Source organism: Chiloscyllium plagiosum, chromosome 1, assembly GCF_004010195.1.
Source record: "Chiloscyllium plagiosum isolate BGI_BamShark_2017 chromosome 1, ASM401019v2, whole genome shotgun sequence".
Classification (NCBI taxonomy): Eukaryota; Metazoa; Chordata; class Chondrichthyes; order Orectolobiformes; family Hemiscylliidae; genus Chiloscyllium; species Chiloscyllium plagiosum.
The window spans coordinates 77200023-77221862 of record NC_057710.1 but is presented as its reverse complement, the minus strand read 5'-3'; the positions used below and the strand labels follow the sequence as shown (position 1 = coordinate 77221862).

The window sequence follows — 21840 nt, the reverse complement described above, 5'->3', positions numbered from 1 at the left end:
CTGATTACCCAGTTAATAAAATTTAAACTTACTTCAGTAATATGCTGCCCTCTTGCTACAGTACTATACTATTGTGTCACAGGACATAGCTACATAGAAGATGACAGTTGTTAATATGAAAAAGCTGCTTCTTGTATAATAATTTTGATGTTATGAATAAGGGTCTCTTTGTTACCTACATCAACACTGCAGAGAACTATTCAGATAATATAATCTTCGATACAAGTTTACACGTGAATGAACAAATAATACCTTGTCAATAGTCCTGTACCAAGCCAAGGGTGAAGAAACTTGTATGCATAGGACTTATCAAGGTGCTTGGAACTGCTCAATATGACCTATAGGATTACAAGATGACACAAATTGTGAACAGTGTGAGAGTATTTGTAACAGAATTTCAATAAATATCTATGTGCTTATAAAACAGAAATCATAAGCTACTGCCATATTCTAATACAGCAGTTCAAAATAGGTAAAAAAAAAACAGTTCTTATCAACATTACACTTTGGGTAACTCAGAATGAAACCCAGATCAAACATGATCAAAAAAACTATTGCACAGCATCATCACTCAAACTTTAGTGAGGTTTCCAACAAGGCTCCGCATGGTACACTAGTTAAGTTAGATCGTGTGGAATCCAAGGAGAACTAGCCAACTAGACTCAAAATTGGCTGGATAGTAAGAGAGAGGGTGGTGGTAGAGGGTTGTTGTTCAGACTGGAGGCCTGTGACCAGCAGTGTATCTCAAGAATTGGTGCTGGGTCCACTGTTGTTCAGAAGTTATAGAAACGATTTTGATAAGAATGTAGGAGGCATGGTCAGTAAGTTTGCAGATGATACCGACATTGCTGGTATAGTGGACAGCAAAGGTGATTATCAAAGAGTCCAATGGTATCTTGATCAACTAGGCCAATGGACTGAGGAATGACAAATGGAGTTTAATTCAGATAAATGTGAGGTTTTGAGTTTTAGCAGGACTTATACAGTTAATGGTCGGGCCCTGGGGTGTTTTGTTGAACAAAGAGACCTGGGGATGCAGGTACATAGTTCCTTGAAAGTAGCATCACAGGTAAACAGGATGGTAAGGCAATGTTTGGCATGCAGTCCAATGAATACAGGAGTTGGGACATCACATTATGGCTGTACAAGACATTGATAAGGCCACATTTGGAGAATGGCATATAATACTGGTCACCCTGCTGTACAGAGGATGTTACTAAACGGAAAGGACATGAAAAAAAGATTTACAAGGATGATCCAAAACTAGAAGGTTTTAGTTATAAGCAGAGGTTGGTAGTCTGGGACTGGTTTCCCTTGGAGCTGAGACTGAGGGGTCACCTTATAGAGGTTTAAGGTCATGAGGGTCACAGGTAAGGTGAATATCCAAGGTCTCTTCCCCAGGTATAGGAAACTAGAGGGCATAGGTTTAAGGTGAGGGGGAAAAGATTCAAAAGGGACCTGAGGGCAACATTTTCTCACAGAGAACTGTGTATATGGAATGAGCTTCTAGAGGCTGGTACAAACACAACATTTAAAAGACTTTTGGACAGTTAAAGGGATAGGAAAAAAATTGTAGAGGGATATGGGCTAAAGGCAGGCAAATGGGACTAGTTCAATTTAGGAAATCTGGACAGAATAGATGACTTGTCCCAAAGGGTGTGTTTCTATGCTATATGACTCTAATTGACGAAGACGTTCTCAACAGTGTTGAACGTCATTGGGAAGACCCAGTGAGAGTAATAAAACCACAGAATGTTTTCTGGATGGGAGGCAGTAATGCTCAGTCACCAAAACTGGCTCAACCTCACAAATGCTGACTGAGCTGGCCAAAGCCTGAAAGACAGTTTCCAGAATGAATCTCAACAGGAGCTGAGGATACACAATCTCACTGACCTACCTGTTGTTGATGCATCAGTCCAGGACAATATTGACAGGAAAATGCTGCCATCTAATCCATTTGCCACTCTGATAACATTCTCTCCTCGTGTTTTCTAGCATTATCACTGCATTAAACAGGATACGTTCAAACAAATCTAGTAACATGCCATAAACAGAGCTAAGTCATTCTTCAAGTGACAGACCAATTCAAAGCTATGCAGCCCTCTCACTTCCTGTTAAGGAAGTGGGTAGAACTAACTGGACGATTGATTGGTTGAGGAGGGCCCAGATTCCTAGAACATCCACAGCCTCAATTACAACAGAATCCAACAAACAGAAGCAGCAAATTTGAGCCATTTGTATCCATCAGCCAGAAGATCTATCTCAATCTCCTTCAACCATCACAAAAGGCAGTCTTCAACCAACTCAATACGCACCACATAATATCAAGTATTAGCTAAAGCACAGGCCTTGACAAGAGTATGTTAAAGAGAGTCTTGTCAGAAGACAAGATCCTGGCCCCATGCCAAGCTGTTCCTGTATAGCTGTGATGGACATGGTGGAAAATTGCCAAGGTTTGCCCTGTCCAAAAGATCATCCTTCTGAGAGTAAAATGATTGAGTGATATTCAATCACGTGTGGATTTTAAGTGACTAGAATGAATTGCTGAGGCCAATAACCAATGAACACAGATTTAAGGTAAGCAGTAAAAAACTAGGCATAACATGAGGCCTTTGTTTAAAAAAAAATGTTGCAATGCATAATGGTTTCACTCTAAGGCACATTAGTGAAAGAGATGGGTTTTCATGACAGTTGACAGAACAGTGTGACATTTGGAGGGAAACTTGCAAGTAGGCCCAATCAGGGATAGTGAGGGAACTGGTGCTTGGAGTCTGAAGAGATAGGGGAGGCTCTACATGAGTTGTTTGCTTCAGTATTCAAGAGAGAAGGTCCTTGTTGACAGTGAGAATACCGTGGATCAGGTTAATAGGCTTGAACAAATTAATATTAAGGATGTGGATGTGCTGGAAATTCTGGGAAGCATCAAGATAGATACGTCCCCAGGGCTGGATCAGATATGTCCAAGGTTACTAAGGGAAGTGAGGAATGAGATTGCTGCACCCTGGCAATGATCTTTGCATCCTCACTCCCCACGAGAGTAGTACCAGATGATTGGAGGGAGGTGAATGTTGTTCCTCTTTTCAAGGAAGAGAATGGGGAAATCCCCGGGAATTACAGATCAGTCAGCGTTACATCTGTGGTAAGCAAGGTAACTGGAAAGGATTCTGAGAGATAGGATTTGTGCCTATTTGGAAAAACATAGTTTGATTAAAGATAGTCAGCATGGCTTTATGAGGGGCAGGTTCATTGAGTTCTTGAGGACGTGACGAGATAAGTTGACAAAGGTCAATCAGTGGATGTGGTGTATATGGATTTCAGTAAGGCATTTAATAAGGTTCCCCATGGCAGGCTCATTCACAAAGTTAGGAGGTACGGGATACAGGAAAATTTGGCTGTCGGGACACAGAACTGGCTGGCCGAAAGACGACAGTGGATGGGAGATATTCCGCCTGGAGGTCGGTGACCAGTGGTGTCCTACAGGGATCTATTCCTGGGCCTCTGCTCTTTATAGTTTATATAAATGACTTGGAAGAAGTAGTGGAAGGGTGGGTTAGTAAGTTTGACGATGACACGAAGGTCCGTGGTGTTATAGATAGCCTGCAACAGTCTTTGAAACTACAACATGACATTGACAGGGTGCAGAGCTGGGCTGAAAAGTGGCAGATGGAGTTCAACCTGGTTAAATATGAAGAGATTCATTTTGAAAGGTCGAATTTGAATGCTGAATACAGGGTTAAAAAACAAGATTCTTGGCCGTGTGGAGGAACAATGGGATCTTGGGGTCCATGTACATAAATCTCTCTAAGTTGCCCCCACATTGATAGGGTTGTTAAGGTGGCATACAGTGTTCTAGCTTTCGTTAATGGGGGATTGAGCTTAAGAGACATGAGGTTTTGCCGGAGCTCTATAAATCCTGGTTAGGCCACTCTTGGAATATTGTGTCCAGTTCTGGTTGCCTCATTATGGGAAGGATGTAGATGCTTTAGAAAGAGTGCAGAAGAAATTTACCAGGATGCTGCCTGGATTAGAGGGCTTATCTTACGAAGAGAGGTGGAGTGAGCTAGGGCTTTTTACACTGGAGAGAAGGAGGAAGAAAGGTGACTTGATAGAGGTGTACAAAGGTAATGAGAGGCATAGATAGAGTCGATAGTCAGCGACCTTTCCCCAGGGCAGAAATGGCGAGGGGTCATAATTTTAAAAGGTGATTGAAGGAAGGTGTAGGGGAAGATATCAGAGGTAGATTCTTTACACAGTGTGGTGGGTGCTTGGAATTTACTGCCGGCAATGGTAGTAGAGTCAGAGTCATTAGGGACATTTAAGTGAATGCTGGATAAACACATGGATGGCAGTAAATTGAGGGGTGTGTAGATTAAGATTAATGCTCGGCACAACATCATGGGCTGAAGGGCCTGTACTGTGCTGTTCTATGTTCTAGTGACTTGTGCATTTTTCAATTATCCTTGGTCTTACATTTTTAAGTTTCGAAGAGCTGTTGCAAGTGTATTGCAATGTATCTTATAGATGCTGCACACTGATGCCATAGCATGCTCTGATGGAGAGAACGATCATGACAGTGGATGAATTGCTGATCAAGGGGGCTGTGTTGCCCAAGATGGCATTGAGCTTAGAGAGTGTTGTTGCAAACCATTAGTTACAAAAGGTTAAAATGCAAGTAACCAAGAAGGCTAATAAGATGCTATCGCTTAATCGCCAAGTAAAATTGAATATAAAAGCTTGTTATATCCCAGTTATGCAGGACATTAGTAAGACCACATCTGATTACTGTGTGCAAATTTGATATCCTTACTTAAAAGGAAGTGTACCAGAGGTGGTTTACTAAACTGATAACTGGGTTGTCTTATGCAGGATTAGTCAGAGAGACTGGCTTGTTTCCACTGCAGCTAAGAAGAGTGAGAGGTGACTTAATAGTCTCAACAAGACAGACATGGATGTTTCCTCTTGTGGGTCAGTCCAAAACTCAGGAACATTAAGTTAGAGGTCACATTTGTGGACAGAGATGAGGAGATTTTTTTCCCCCTGGGGACTGAGACACTTTGGAACATATTACATCAAGAAGGTGATGAAGGCAGAGTTATTGATTCCTCTGCCTAACAAAACTCTGTCCACCTTTTTCTTAAAAATTCAAAAGGTGAGTGAGGAGAGACGGGAATGTGAAATTCAAAACCCAAAACAAATCAGCTATGACCTTATTAAATGGCAGAGCAGGCTCAATGGGTCGAATAGTCTATTTCTGCTTTGATTTTGTATGTCCATACATGAAGTGAACTGAACTGGCTGAAAAATAGTAGTTACACAACACCAGGTTATAGTCCAATCAATAAAGTCATTTCAGATAAACCTGTTGGACTATAATCTGGTGTGATGTGACTTCTGACTTTGTCCATCCCAGTCCATCACCAGCATCTCCACATCATGGCTGAAAGCTGTCATGTGTCACTTTACCACATCAGGATGTGGTAGAGTTGGATAATCCATTCAGCATTTTTGGCAGTAGATAGATGCAAATGCTCCCATATCTGCTAGGCTCTTCCATAATTGAGGTTGAAAATGTTCATGGGCTATCCTCTTCTGGCTCAGTGTTTAATTGCCCAACACGGTTTACAATTAGATGCATAACTACAGGATCTTGACTTAATCAAGATGCTTGTCCGATAACTTAGTTCTGTCAGTTGTGCATTGCTTCCATGGTCTAGCAAACACACACTACAGCTTCACCAGGGTGTTCTCATTTTTAGGTAATTCTGGCACTGCTCCTAGCAAGTTCACATAGTCCAGACCAAACCTTCGCTACATGGCAATCATGGAGTCAGAGAAATGCCAGACCATCTCTTTGGAGCTTACAGTGAAGTACAATTTTGCTGATTTCCCATACCACTTCAAAGCAGGTCCATGCTGGAAGATGTTTCCTTCATTCAGAGCAGGCAATAGTGTCTGGGGCATTGGTGTCTCCCACCCAGAGTACATTCAACAATCTTGCCTCCCTCAGTGGTACTTCAAAGTGGTTTCCAACACATACTCCTCATTTCATCAGTTAAGGGGGCAATCTGTGTGAGGACTCCTTGCACACGTTAGACCTGAGACCATGAGATACCATGATGTCCAGAGTCAAATGTTGAAGATTCCAGTCCACACTCTATATACCATGACGCCACCAACTCTGGTAGCCCTGTCGCAAGGATGATAATGGAATAGACTAGAACATTTGTTGTAAACTATTTATCAGGGAGTATACTATGTCAGGCTGTTGCTCTTATTCATGCAATATTTATCCCAAATTGCCATTGTGAACGTGCAGGTGGACTGCCTTTTTGAACCGTTATAGTCCATATGTTGTAGTAGATCCACAATGCCCTTAGGGAGGGAGTTCCAGAATTTTAGCTCAGCAGTGTATTTCCAAATCAAGTGGTATCTTAGAAGGAAATTTGCAGACAGTGGTATTCCCACGTGTATGCTACCATTGTCCTTCAAGATGGATGCGGGTTTAGAAGGTATTAACTGAGGATCTCTGGTGAATTTCTGCAATGCATCTTGTTGATGGGAGACACTGCTGAGTGTCAGTAGTGGAGGGAGTGAATGCCTGTGGATACACTGCCAATCAAGTGGGCTTCCTTGTCCTGGATGGTGTCAAGCTTGGCATGTTGTTGCAGCTGCACTCATCCAGGCAAGTGGAGAGTATTCCATCACAAGCCTGACTGGTGCTTTGTAAATGATGGATGAAGTTCAACAGTAGACAAATAAGTTACTTACTGCAACAGTATTTATATGGCTAGTCCAGTTTAATTTCTCATCTATTGTAATTCCCTGGATGTTGATAGCGGGGATTTACCAACGGTTGTACCACTGAATATCAAGGGTATTCTGACAGCCAGATTCTTTTGTTGGAGAAGGTCATTTTCTGGATGTGTAATGTTTTCAGAATCCAGTGCATTCTGCCATTTTTTGATTTCACGTGGAGTGAATTGAATTTGCTGAAAACTGGCATCTGTGATATTAGGGATCTCTGAAGGAGAAACAAATTAATCACCTATTTGGCACTTTAGGCTATTTTGTGCACTGATGTCACAGGTTCTCCATCATTGGGGATGAGAAAGTTTATGGATCCTCTCTCTCTCCAGTGAGCTCTTTAATTATCCACAAGTATTGATGGCTGGATATGGCAGGACTGCAGAGATTAGATGACAGTGAGATCTGCAGATGCTGGAGATCAGAGTTGAGAGTGTGGTGCTAGAAAAGCACAGCAGGTCAGGCAGCATCCAAGGAGCAGGAAAATTGACGTTTTGGGCTGAAGCCCTTCATCAGGGATGAGCTGGGAGCCTCGGGGATGGTGAGATAAGTTTTGCAAAAGTGGATGGAGGTGGGGGTAAAGGTGATAGGTCAGAGAGGATAGGTGGGAAGGAAAATTGACAGGTGGGACAGGTCATGAGGGCGGTGCTGAGCTGGAAGGTTGGAACTGGGGTTTTTACAATAGGTGGATGGAGGTCACTTTATCTCTCCATCCTGAGGCTCCCAGCCTCATTACTGATGAAGGGCTCCGGCCAAAACATTGACTTTCCCGCTCCTCGGATGCTACCTGGCCTGCTGTGCTTTTCTAGCAACACACTCTCAGATGCAGAGATTAGACTGGATTCATTGGAATTGTTATCACTGCTATTTATTGGTTTGTAGTTCTGTCTTGTAGCTCATTTAACCTCACTTTGGGTATGCCTGGTGCTATCCTGACTTCCCCTCCTGCACTCCTCGTTAAACCAGATTGATCCCCTATGATTTATAGCAATGGTAGAGTGGGGGTTATGCCGAGTTTTGAGGTAAGAGGTCAAGAAATAGTATTGGAGTACACTTCTCCAACTGACAATAGCCCACAGCACCTCTTGGATGGCAGTCTTGAGATGCTCAAAGGGCTGTTCAATTTAACATACTGATAGTGCCACACACATGTAGGATATGCTCAAAGTATTAGCCTCCACAAAGACTGTGCAGTGGTCACTGACATGGTCATGTACAGATGCATGTGCAGCAGGCAGATTGGTAAGGATGAGGTCAGATATGTTTAACCCTCTTATTAGTTCCCTCACCACCTACCAAAAACCAAAGACCAATCTGTTAATTAACCGAATATAACTTAGTCAGATTTAAAACTTCTAGTGAATCCAGGTCACCATAACTCACAAGTCAGTTTGATGAGATATCAATGTTCCTAGATAGATAGAGCTCCAAAAGCATTATCTATCTGCAACGAGCATTGTCTGCAAGATGCACTACAGCATCACTCAAACCATAACGAAAAGGACAGCAGAGTCAGAGTCAACAGAACTACACCTATTCGCTATTCCTGGTTTGGAAGTATATCACGAGTCCTTCATCATTGCTGGTTAGAGTCCTAGAATGGTGTCCCTAACAGCAATGTTGGAATATTTCACTATATTAGCTTCAGCTGTCCAAGAAAGCCGTTCACCATCATCTTCTGAAGGGCAACTAGGGATGGGAAATAAAGGTTGACTTGCCAGTACCAACCCATGAATGATTACATTTAAAATATACAGTATTCCAAGCACAAACCCAAAAGACCATATACAAAAAAACACTTACTTCTACAGTCTCTGCATGAAACAACACAACGAAGGGTAGTGGTCCCAACCATAATTTCATGAGTGGTTCGTCTTTGCACTTGGTGGTAAATTCAATCAGTTGAAGGAAAAAGTCTAAAGAACCCAAAAATAATTGTGATTTAAGTCATTGTTTCAAAATACAGAACTGGAGTATTGCTGAAAAAAAAAGAGGAGACTTTGGCAAAGCTTTTTGACGTCACACTCTCAGTCAGAGATATACAGCACAGAAACAGAGACGTCAGTTCAACTTGTCCATTCCATTAGATATCCTAAATTAATCTAGTCCCATTTGCCAGCACTTGGCACATACCCCTCTAAACATTTTCTATTCATATACCCATCCTGATGCCTTTTACATGATGTAATTGTACCAGCCTCCACCACTTCCTCTGGCAGTTTATTCCATACACACACCACTCACTACGTGATAACGTTGCCCTTACATCCCTTTTATATCTTTCCCCTCTCACTCTAAACCTATGCCCTCTAATTCTGGACTCCCCATCCCAGGGAAAAGACTTTGTCTATTTACTCTATCCATGCCCCTCATGATTTTATAAACCTCTATAAAGGTCACCCATCAACCTCCAACACTCCAGGGAAAACAGCCCCAGCCTATTCAGTCTCTCCCTATAGATCAAACCCTCCAACCCTGGCAACATCCTTGTAAATCTTTTCTGAACCCTTTCAAGTTTCACAACAGAAAGGGTTGGCCCACTCAAAAACAAAGGAGGAAAGTTATGCGTGGAGTCAGAGAAAATGGGTGAGATTTGTAATGAGTACATTGCATCGGTATTCACCGAGGAGACAGACATGATGGATGTTGAGGTTAGGAATTGATGTTTGATTACTCTAGATGGAAGTGGGTACTGCAGATGCCGGAGATTAGAGTGGTGCTGGAAAAGTACAACAGGTCAGGCAGCATCCGAGGTGCAGGAAAATAAACGTTTTGGGCAAAAGCCCTTCATCAGGAATGTAATCAGGTTTGATTACTCTAGGTCAAGTCGGCATAGGGACGGAGGAAGTGTTGGGTATTCTAAAAGGCATTAGGGTGGACATGTTCCCAGGCCCGGATGGAATCTATCCCAGGTTACTGAGGGAAGTAAGAGGGGAAACAGTTGGGGCTTTATCAGATATCTTTGCAGTATCCTTGAACACAGGTGAGGTCCCGGAAGACTGGAAAATTGCTAATGTTGTCACATTGTTTAAGAAGGGTAGCAGGGGTAATCCAGCTAATTATAGACTGGCGAGCCTAACGTTGGTGGTAGGAAAGATGCTGGAGAAGATACGGAGGGATAGGATCTATTCCTATTGGAAGAAAATGGGCCATCAGTGATAGACAACATGGTTTTGTGCAAGGAAGGTCATATCTTACCAACTTAATAGAATTCTTTGAGGAAGTGACAAAGATGATCGATGAGGGAAGATGTAGATGTCACATTCATGGACTTCAGTAAGGTATTTGATAAGGTTCCCCATGGTAGACTGATGGTGAAAGTGAAGTCACATGGGGTCCAGGGTGTACTAGCTAGATGTAAAGAGAACTGCTGGGCAACAGGAGGCAGAGAGTAGTAGTGGAAGGGAGTTTCTTAAAATGGAGAACTGTGACTAGTCGTGTTCCACAGGGATCAATGTTGGGACCACTGTTGTTTTGACATACATAAATGATCTGGAAGAAGGTACAGATGGTGTCATCTGCAAACTTGCTAATCAGACCAAGATTGGTGGAGCAGCAGATAGTGAAGTGGACTGTCAGAGAATGCAGCAGAATATAGATAGATTGTAGAGTTGGGCAGAGCAATGGCAGATAGAGTTCAATCCAGGCAAATTTGAGGTGATGCATTTTGGAAGATCCAATTCAAGAACGAACTATATGGTATATAAAAATATCCTAAAAGAGATATAGAGAGATCTGAGTGTTCAGGTCCATTGTAATCTGAAGGTTGCAACGCAGGTCAACAGAGCAGTCAAGAAAGCATGGCATGCTTTCCTTCATCGAATGGAATATTGGGTACAAGGGTTGGCAGGTCATGTTACAGTTGTATCAGACTGTCGTTTGACCACATTAGGAATACTGCATACAGTTCTGGTCTCCACATTACCAAAAGGATGTGGATGTTTTGGAGAGGGTGCACAGGAGTTTCACCAGAATGATGCCTCGTGTGGAGGATGCTAACTATGAAAACAGGTTGAGTAGATTAAGATTATTTCCATTAGAAAGATGGACCTGATTGAGGTCTACAAAACCATGAGAGGTATAGACAGGGTGGATAGCAAGAAGCTTTTCCCCCCCCTCCCCACCCCCCCCGAGAGTGGGGGACTCAATTACTAGGGGTCACGAGTTCAAAGTGAGCGGGGAAAAGTTCAAGGAAGACACATGTGGAAAGTTATTTACACACAGAGGGCGGAGGATGCCTGGAACACCTTGCCAGCAGAGGTGGGCACAAAAGCGACAGTCAAGGTGTATCTAGACAGATACATGAATGAGCAGGGAGCAGAGGGATACAGATCCTTAGAAAATAGGCAACAGGTTTAGATAGAGGATCTGGATCGACGCAAGCTTGCAGGGCCAAAGGGCCAGTTCATGTACTGTTATTTTCTTTGTTCTATTCTTCCTATAACAGGGAGACCAGAATTGCATGCAGTATTCCAATAGTGGACAATTAACAAGGATTACCAAGCAAAAGGGAAAACAATATTTATATACCGAGATGAAAGTGTTGTTTGTTGGTAATGTTGCCATGAAGAATACACCAGTTAGATTATGACTGATAGTTAACAGACAGGTTTTGTTTTAATTTAAACCAGGAAGGTTGGCTCTGGTTTCTCAGGGCATAGGGAGCACATCTGCTGCAGATGTCAGATCAGCTTTCTTGAGAACGTACCCTCAAGAAAGCGACTGGCCTGGATGGAGTCCCGGCCATGCACTCAGATCCCGTGCGGACCAGTTGGCGGGAGTATTTACTAACACCTTTAACCTCTCCTTACAGCAATCCGAAGTCCCCACCCGATTCAAAAAGACCACCATCATCCTGGTATCAAAGAAAAGTCACGCAGCATGCCTCAATGCCAACCACTCAGTGGCTCCGACCTCCATAATTATCACATCTTCAAAAGGTTAGCCATGGCTCACATCAACTGCCTTGATCCTTTGCAATTCGACACAACAGGTCCACAGCAGATATCTTCCTGACTGTATACTCATCCCTGGTACATCTGGGTAACAAGGAAACCTATATCCAGCTCCTATTTACTGAGTACAGCTCCACCTTCAACACCATAATTCCAAATAAACATATCTCCAAACTCAAAAGACCAAGGTCTGTGCTCCCCACACTGTACTGGATCCTCAATTTCCTGACCTATACACTGTATTTGATAAAAATAGGCAACAACGCCTCCTCTACCATGATTCTCAACACCGGCGCCCTGCAAGGCAGCATACTCAGCCCCCTACTACACTCCTTATACGTATGATTATTTGGCCAAATTCCAACCCAACACCATTTACAAGCTTGCTGACTACACCAACGGCGTAAGCGAAATCTCAAACAACGAGACAGAGTACAGGAAAGAGATTGAATGCTAAGCGGCATGGTGGAAAGACAACAATCTCTCCCTCAATGTCAGCAAAAGGGAAGGAGCTGATCACTGACTTCAAGAAGCGGAGTGGAGAGCATGCCCCTGTCTACATCAATGGTGCTGAAGTCAAGAGCATTACGTTCCTAGGAATAACAATCACCAAAATCTGACTTGGTCTACCCACAGTGGCTCGACAGTCAAGAAAGCACAACGCCTCTATTTCCTCAGGGGGCTAAGGAAATTCAGCATGTCCATAAAGACCCAGATGTATTTTTATACATTCACCACAGAAAGCATCATATCTGGATGCATTACAGCAATGGCTCTTCACAAGGAACTATAGAGAATTGTGAACACAGCCTAGCACATCACAAACCAGCCTCCCTTTCATTAACTCCGTCTACACTTCCTGCTGCCTCAGGAAAGCAACCAACACAATCAAAGACCCCTCCCACTCCAGGTGGGAATCTCCCACCCTTTGACATCAGGTAGAAGATGGAAAATTTTGAAATCTCTCTCTGTGTGCACAGCAGTAACACTGTATTCTACACTTTATACAGTACAAAGTGCATCAGGGTAATAGAACAAACTGCACTTTTCACGATATCTCGATATGTGTGACAATAATAAATCAAATCAAACAACAGGGAGATAGCGAGGAAAGAGATCAATCTGAGACTGAGTGTTGAGAAAAGAAGTGAGTCAAACAGTCAGGGCAGGCAGGGACAAAGCAGAGAACAAGGTAGGACTGCGAAGTTAAACTGCATTTATTTCAATGCAAGAGGCCTAATAGGGAAGGCAGATGAACTCGGGGCATGGTTAAGAATGTGGGACTGGGATATTATAGCAATTTAGGAAATGTGGTTCAGGGATGGATAGGACTGGTAGCTTAATGTTCCAGGATACAAATACTATAGGAAGGATAGAAATGAGGGCAAGAGAGGAGGGGGAGCAGCCTTTTTAATAAGGGATAGCATTACAGCTGTACTGATGGAATATATTCCCAGAAATACATCCAGGGAAGTTATTTGGGTGGAACTGAGAAATAAGAAAGGGATGATCACCTTATTGGGACTATATTATTGACATCCTAATATTCAGCTGGAAATTGAACAACAAGTTTGTAAGGAGATTTCAGTTAACTGTAAGAATAATAGGGCGGTTATGGGAGGGGGATTTTAACTTTTCAAACATAGACTGGGACTGCCACAATGTTAAGGGTTTAGATGGAGCAAAATTTGTTAAGTGTGTACAAGACAATTTTCTGATTCAGTATGTGGAAGTACCTACTAAAGAAGGTGCAAAACTTGACCTACTCTTGGGAAATAAGGCAGGGCAGGTGACTGAGGTGTCAGTGGGGGAGCACTTCGGGGCCAGCAACCATAATTCTAATAGTTTTAAAAATAGTGATGTAAAAGGATAGACCAGATCTAACAGGTGAAGTTCTAAATTGGAGAAAGACCAATTTTGACAGAACTAGGCAAGAACTTTCCTAAGTTCATTGGGGGCATATAAAGGGATGGCTGGAAAATGGAAAGTCTTCAGAAATGAGATAACAAGAGACCAGAGACAGTATATTCCTGTCAGGGTAAAAGGGAAGGCTGGTAGGTATAGGGAATGCTGGATGACTAAAGAAATTGAGGGTTTGGTTAAGAAAAAGAAGGAAGCATATATCAGGTACAGACAGGATAGATCGAGTGAATCCTTAGAAGAGTATAAAGGCAGCAAGAGTATACTTCAGAGGGAAATCAGGAGAGCAAAACAGGAATGAGATAGCTTTGGCAAATAGAGTTAAGGAGAATCCAAAGGATTTGTACAAATACATTAAAGGACAAAAGGGTAACTAGGGAGAGAATAGGGCCCCTCAAAGATCAGCAAGGCAGCCTTTGTGGGGAGCTGCAGGAGATGGGGTGATACTAAGAGTATTTTGCATCAGTATTTACTGTGGAAAAAGACATGGAGTATATAGAATGTAGGGAAATAGATGGTGACATCTTGCAAAATGCCCATATTACAGAGGAGGCAGTGCTGGATGTCTTGAAACACAAAGATGGATAAGTTCCCAGGACCTGATCAGGTGTATCCTAGAACTCGGTGGGAAGCTAGGGAAGTGATTGCTGGGCCTCTTGCTGAGATATTTGTGTCACTGATAGTCACAGGTGAGGTGCCAGAAGACTGGACATTGGTTAATAGGGTGCCACGGTTTAAGAAGGGTGGTAAGGACAAGCCAGAGAACTATAGACCGGTGAGCCTGATGTCGGAGCTGGGCAAGTTGTTGAAGGGAATCCTGAGGGACAGGATTTACAAGTATTTGGAAAGGCAAAGACTGATTACAGATAGTTAACATGGGTTTGTGCGTGGGAAATCATGTCTCACAAACTTGACTGAGTTTTTTGAAGAAGTAACAAAGAGGATTGATGAGGGCAGAGTGTTAGATGTGATCTATATTGACTTCAGTAAGGTGTTGTGGTGAAACGGTTGATGGGGTGATACTAAGAGTATTTTGCATCAGTATTTACTGTGGAAAAAGACATGGAGTATATAGAATGTAGGGAAATAGATGGTGACATCTTGCAAAATGCCCATATTACAGAGGAGGCAGTGCTGGATGTCTTGAAACACAAAGATGGATAAATTCCCAGGACCTGATCAGGTGTATCCTAGAACTCGGTGGGAAGCTAGGGAAGTGACTGCTGGGCCTCTTGCTGAGATATTTGTGTCACTGATAGTCACAGGAGAGGTGCCAGAAGACTGGACATTGGTTAATAGGGTGCCACGGTTTAAGAAGGGTGGTAAGGACAAGCTAGGGAACTATAGACCGGTGAGCCTGATGTCGGAGCTGGGCAAGTTGTTGAAGGGAATCCTGAGGGACAGGATTTACAAGTATTTGGAAAGGCAAAGACTGATTACAGATAGTTAACATGGCTTTGTGTGTGGGAAATCATGTCTCACAAACTTGACTGAGTTTTTTGAAGAAGTAACAAAGAGGATTGATGAGGGCAGAGTGTTAGATGTGATCTATATTGACTTCAGTAAGGCGTCCGATAAGGTTTCCTATGGGAGACTGATGAGCAAGGTTAGATCTCATGGAATATAGGGAGAACTAGCCATTTGAATACAGAACTGGCTTTAAGGTAGAAGACAGAGGGTGGTGGTAGCAGATTGCTTTTCAGACAGAAGGCCTGTGTCCAGTGGAGTGCCACAAGGATCGGTGCCAGGTCCACTAATTTTTGTCATTTATATAAATGATTTGGATGCGAACATAAGTATATAGTTAGTAAGTTTGCAGATGACACCAAAATTGGAGGTGTAGTGGACAGCAAAGAAGATTACCTCAGATTACAACAGGATCTTGATCAGTTGGGCCAATGGGCTGAGTGGCAGATGGAATTTAACTTAGATAAATGCAAGATGCTGCATGTTGGGAAAGCATATCTTAGCAGGACTTATACACTTAATGGTAAGGTCCGAGGGAGTGTTGCTGAACAAAGATACTTTGGAGTGCAGGTTCATAGCTCCTTGAAAGTAGAGTTGTAGATAGATAGGATAGTGAAGGCAGCGTTTGGTATGCTTTCCTTTATTGGTCAGACTATTGAGTACAGGATTTGGGAGGTCATGTTGCGGCTATACAGGACATTGGTTAGGCCACTGTTGGAATTTTGCATGCATTCCTGGTCTCCTTCCAATAGGAAGGATGTTATGAAATTTGAAAGGGTTCAGAAAAGTTTTACAAGGGTGTTGCCAGGGTTGGAGGATTTGAGAAGTTGAATAGGCTGGGGCTGTTTTCCCTGGAGTGTCGGAGGCCGAGGGATGACCTTATAGAGGTTTATAAAATTATGAGGGACGTGGATAGGATAAATAGACAAAGTCTTTTTCCTGGAGTGGGGGCGTCCAAAACTAGAGGGCATAGATTTAGAGTGAGAGGGGAAAGATATAAAAGAGTCCTTTGGAGCAACGTTTACACGCAGAGGGTAGTATGTATATGGAATGAGGTGCCAGAGAAAGTGGTGGAGGCTAGTACAATTGCAACATTTAAAAGGTATCTGAATGGGTATATGAATAGGAAAGGTTTGGAAGGATATGGGCCAGGTGCTGGCAGGTGGGACTAGATTGGGTTGGGATATCTGGTCAGCATGGACAAGTCGGACCGAAGGGTCTGTTTCCATGCTGTACATCTCTATGATTCTATAACCAGGCCAACAACATGCAAAATAATGTCTAGATGTAAGATGATTGTTGTTCAGCAAGTATTACATAATCAAGTGTGCTAAGAATTATGCTGACAATCAATTTAAGATTATCAGTCACGTTTGCAGTATGACACATTTATGCTAGTAAAGTATATATTACAAATACATGATCCTGTTCTTTACAGATAGAAAGAACATGTATACACATTGTAATTGATTAAACTCAACAAAATAACTGACAGCCATTCTCTGTTTCACTTTTCAAGTTATTGTCTAGATTGTCAACATGTCTATTTTAAATTCAAACCAAAACTGGCAGATAGCTGCCAGTCATATAACCAAGACAAAGCATCTACCAATCAGCACTCTCTTCTCCTGCTGTATTTCTGGTGAATTGCCCTGAGATGAAAATTAGCAAAATGTTTCTTTTTTCAGCAATACTCCTCCAAAGTGCTACTACATAAATGTGAAATATATTAATGCAGAGTTGTTTTAACCACGGATTTAGAATTTTAATTCTAAACCAGAGTTTTAATTCTCAATTCTTAATCATGGTGTGTATCATTTAAATCGCACTGATTCTCTCTCATCACTCCCAAAGCTTTATGGTCTTCAAGTCACAGAATTTTAGTTTCCTCAAACTGAGATTCTACAGCAGGCAAAAGTTCAAAACTGCTTTTTAAAATATTCGAATCATCACGTGTTGTTTGTAAACAAAGTAAAATGTACTTAACCTATTTTGATTCCACAATTAAATCACAGGTTAGTTTCTACTTATTTTTAAAACAAACCAGTTTGATCAAGTGATAGTCATGGAGTCCTACTCTTTGGCCCAACTAGTCCAAGCCAACCAAAATGCCCATCCAGGCTAATCCCATTTCCCTGCACTTGGCCCATATCCTTCTATTCCTTTCCTATCCATGTATTTGTCCAAAATTCTTTTAAATGTTGTCAATGTACCCACCTCAACCACTTCCATTAGATTAGATTACATTACAGTGTGGAAACAGGCCCTTCGGCCCAACAAGTCCACACCGACCCGCCGAAGTGAAACCCACCCATACCCCTACATTTACCCCTTACCTAACACTACGGGCAATTTAGCATGGCCAAGTCACCTGACCCTGCACATCTTTTGGACTGTGGGAGGAAACCGGAGCACCCGGAGGAAACCCACGCAGACACGGGGAGAACGTGCAAACTCCACACAGTCAGTCGCCTGAGGCGGGAATTGAACCCGGGTCTCAGGCGCTGTGAGGCAGCAGTGCTAACCACTGTGCCACCGTGCCGCCCACTGGCAGCTCATTTCATACATGTACCACCTTATGTGTAAAAAAAAAAGTTGCCCCTCGGGTTTCCTCGTTATTTCTCTTGTTAGCCTAAACCAATGCCCTTTAGTCCTCGATTCCCCACTCCTGGGAAAAAGACAGTATATTCACCCTACCCATACCTCACATAATCTTGTACATTTCTTTAAGATCCCACCTCAGTTTCCTATGCTCTACAGAACAATGTCCTGGCTTGTCTAACCTCTCCTTATAACTCTCACACCATTGAATACTGGCAACATCCTTGTAAATTTCTTCTGCACTCTTTCCAATTCAATAACATTCTTCCTATAGCAAGGTGACTAAAACTGAACACAATACTCCAAGTGCAGCCTCACCAACGTCCTGTACAACTGCAACATAACTTCCCAACTTCTATACTCAATGCTCTGACTGATGAGGGCCAATGTACCAAAAGCCTTCTTCACTGCCACTCCACTTTCAGAGAACCATGCACCTGAACTCCAAGGTCCCTCTGTTCCACAACATTCCTTAAGGCCCTACCATTCACCATGAAACTCCTGCCTTGATTTATTCCTTCAAAATGCAAAACCTTACACTTGCCTATATTAAACTCCCTTTGCCATTTCTTGACCCACTTCCCCAACTGATCAAGGTTCTGCTGCAATTTCTGAGAACCTTCCTTACCGTCCGCGATACCATCTATATAGTGTCATCTGCAAACTTACTAATTATGCTTGTACATTCTCATCCAAGTCATTGATATAGATAACAAACAAATGTGTGCCATTGTAGATGGGTGCTCAAGCGAAGCAAAGCTCTTTACTAAAGTTTATTTAACAAGGATCACAGTGATTTCTTTTCTAGTATTAGTGAGTCTTCACTAACACTGAAATTTGGGATCTGGATTAGTGGTGCTGGAAGAGCACAGCAGTTCAGGCAGCATCCGAGGAGCAGCAAAATCAACGTTTCGGGCAAAAATTCCTGATGAAGGACTTTTGCCTGAAACGTCGATTTTACTGCTCCTCGGATGCTGCCTAAACTGCTGCGCTCTTCCAGCACCACTGATCCAGAATCTGGTTTCCAGCATCTGCAGTCATTGTTTTTACCTACTAAAATTTAGGAGCCCAGTACTTCAAAATTAACTGCAAACGAATTACAGTCATTCCAGATTCAGTAAATTGTGAATCATTTTGTAGATAGTATCCAGAGGGTTCTTGGAGCGCAACAGGAGTGTCCCTACCTCCAAGATAGGAGGCCCGGTTCATATTATAACATTTCTGACGAGGGTGATAATACAATATTTACAGCATGCCCTCGCTGTAGCAAGTTAACTCTGATGTTACTGAATTTAAAGACGCTGGGTCGGTGAGTAGGACCTTAGAGCCTGACTCGATAGCAGTGTGTATCTACCTTCTCCGCCTGGTTTGAAGAGCAGCGCATTCCCCAGGATCGGGTAGGTCGGGCTGAGCCCAGGGATCCGCCTCATCTGGTTCCACTTACGGACATAGTCAGCGAACAAGTGGACAGCGAGCCCCGCCAACACAGTGAGGAAGGCAGCACACAGCACAGCACCGGGAGGCAGCGCCTCCATCCCGCCGGGGCTGCAGTGTCCGGGGAACCGCTCCAACACACTGCCCTGTCAGTGTACTCTCCCTGTTATAACTGAGACATTGTCCAGCCTGGGGAGTGCCAGCGATCGCTCGCTACTTTCCGGGAAACATGGTCATGTGATTGACTCGTCACGTGACTCTCTCGTGTTGCTGATCTCGCTTCCTGACAGGTTTGCGAAATCCCCACTCACATTATATATTGTCCAGAGAGAAACAGCAGAGATTGATGGTGAACGGCTGTGTTACAGACAAGAGTGAAGCGTTGAGTGTTCTGCTGCTTCTGATTGACCTGCAGTTGGATCCAATGTTAGAAATGAGAGTGTGTTGCTGGAAAAGCACAGTAGGTCAGGCAGCAGCCGAGGAGCAGGAATTCCTGATGAAGAGCTCCAGCCCGAAACGTCTATTTTCCTGCCCCTCGGCTATTGCCTGACCTGCTGTGCTTTTCCAGCAATATACTCTCAACTCTGATCTCCAGCACCTGCTGACCTCACTGTCTCCTTCATGTTAGAAATGCTGTAAGTAGTAAAGAAAATAACAGACTGATGTTAGAAATGCTGTAAGTAGTAAAGAAAATAACAGACTGCAGGAGAGATTTTACAGCCTTTCAATAATTTCAGATCATAAAATGTTTTCCTAGTTACATCTTCTCTAGATTTTAGTTTCTTGTCCCATTCCATTTTCTTTGCCTTGTATAATGTCCCTTTTGGGGCAGCAGGGTAGCTCAGTAGTTAGCACTGCTGCCTCACAGCGTCAGGGACCCAAAACCTGGGCAACTAACTGTGTGGAGTTTGCACATTCTTCCCATGTCTGTGTGGGTTTCCTTCCACAATCCAAAGATGTGCAGGTCAGGTGAATTGGCAACGCTAAATTGCCCATTGTGTTAGGTGCATTAGTCAGAGCTAAAAATAGGGTAGGGGAATGGGTCTGGGAGAACTTGTTGGACAAAAGGGCCTGATTCCATACTGTAGGGAATCTAATCTTTTGTCATTTAATTTCTTCTGTCTCCCATTCCATCACAGAGCTTCCCTTCCCCTGTAGTTGCATAAGGAGAACAGCAATGGCCAGTCCCCTCAAAGAGGGGTCAGGAATAACTGGAACTCAGAAGGCTCCACAAGCTGGGGGTTGAGGAAGGAGGTTCTCAGTGGACAAAGAGCTGTTGTGACAAAGGAGCCCCTTCATGGCCCATAATAACGAAAAAAAATGACATCCTCAAAGCCTGCTGGGATACCATTAGATTTCTCTGCATGGTCTTGCCCCCTGATAAAGGCCCAGCCCTACACCACCAAAGCCACTGTCTACAGAGATGGAGAGAGGCCTCTGATTGGCTACTGAAGTGGCTCTTTTGCAAGGAGTTGGGACAACATCTCTCTTTCTTTATACTAACAAAATTGCAAGGCAACAGGACAAAAATGAACAACCACCCAAAATTATACACAATTCCTGCACAATTATACTAGTGTTTCCAACTGAAAAAGGCTGTTACACACAACCCATTGACTCTCTTTCACCATTGGAGCTGCCTAACTTGCTTAATATTTCCAGCATTTCTTGTTTGCGTTACAGGAACACAAATGTATGGAAACACATGGCCAATGAAATCTAATTGAAGTATAAAGTGCTACATTTTATTCATATGAATGATGAGAGGTAACAAACTAAATCGTTCCACTTAGATTTGTCACATATATAAATACAGTGAAAAGTGTTGTTTTGCATGTTATTCGCAAATTGGTAGCACTCTCCAGCAGCACCTTGGATCACTGATTGTTTTGCATGTTCTTACTTCAATAGCTTTGGTATTTTTGTTCAGCAGTTCATCTTTTGCATTTTCTTCTCAGGTGGCTTCTCCTACATTTTGATCGGACTCTGTTGTTCCTCCAGTCACTGCTGCTTGATGTTGACCGGGTCTTCTCCTCCATCATTAAATGTTAAAGCTGGTGTAGGAACAGAGAGGCTTGAAGATGGCAGGGCAGAGCTGCTAAAAAGGCATGTATTATCCCTGGTTTTATAAATAGGATTGAATATAAGCAAAAGAAAGATAGTAAAATTTTATATAAAACACTAGGACTTATACACTCAATGGTAAGGCCCTAGGGAGTGTTGCTGAACAAAGAGACCTTGGAGTGCAGGTTCATAGCTCCTTGAAAGTGGAGGCACAGGTAGATAGGATAGTGAAGGCAGCGTTTGGTATGCTTTCCTTTATTGGTCAGAGTATTGAGTACAGGGGTTGAGAGGTCATGTTGCAGCTGTACAGGACGTTGGTTAGGCCACTGTTGGAATATTGTGTACAATTCTGGTCTCCTTCCTATCGGAAAGATGTTGTGAAACTTGAAAGGGTTCAGCACGGAAACAGACCCTTCGGTCCAATCTGTCTATGATGACCAGATATCCCAACCCAATCTCGTCCCACCTGCCAACATCCAGCCCATATCCCTCCAAACCCTTCCTATTCATATACCCATCCAAATGCCTCTGAAATGTTGCAATTGTACTAGCCTCCACCACATCCTCTGGCAGCTCATTCCATACACGTACCACA

The 21840-nt window shown here is 42.9% G+C and overlaps 1 protein-coding gene across 2 annotated transcripts in view; it reads right to left on the bottom strand.

Annotated features, from left to right (window-relative positions):
• The window catches only part of LOC122549769 (cytochrome P450 4V2-like), a 58030-nt gene extending 38608 nt beyond the window's left edge, over window positions 1-19422 (bottom strand). For both annotated transcript variants that reach the window (XM_043689768.1, XM_043689779.1), the window contains exons 1-3: window positions 19102-19422; window positions 8608-8720; window positions 253-338 (exon numbers count right to left, since the gene is read on the bottom strand). In XM_043689768.1, the coding sequence (XP_043545703.1) occupies window positions 253-338; window positions 8608-8720; window positions 19102-19282 (380 nt within the window). In that variant the 5' untranslated portion in view covers window positions 19283-19422. The remainder of the gene's footprint in view (window positions 1-252; window positions 339-8607; window positions 8721-19101) is intronic.
• Between the last annotated feature and the right edge of the window lie 2418 nt (window positions 19423-21840).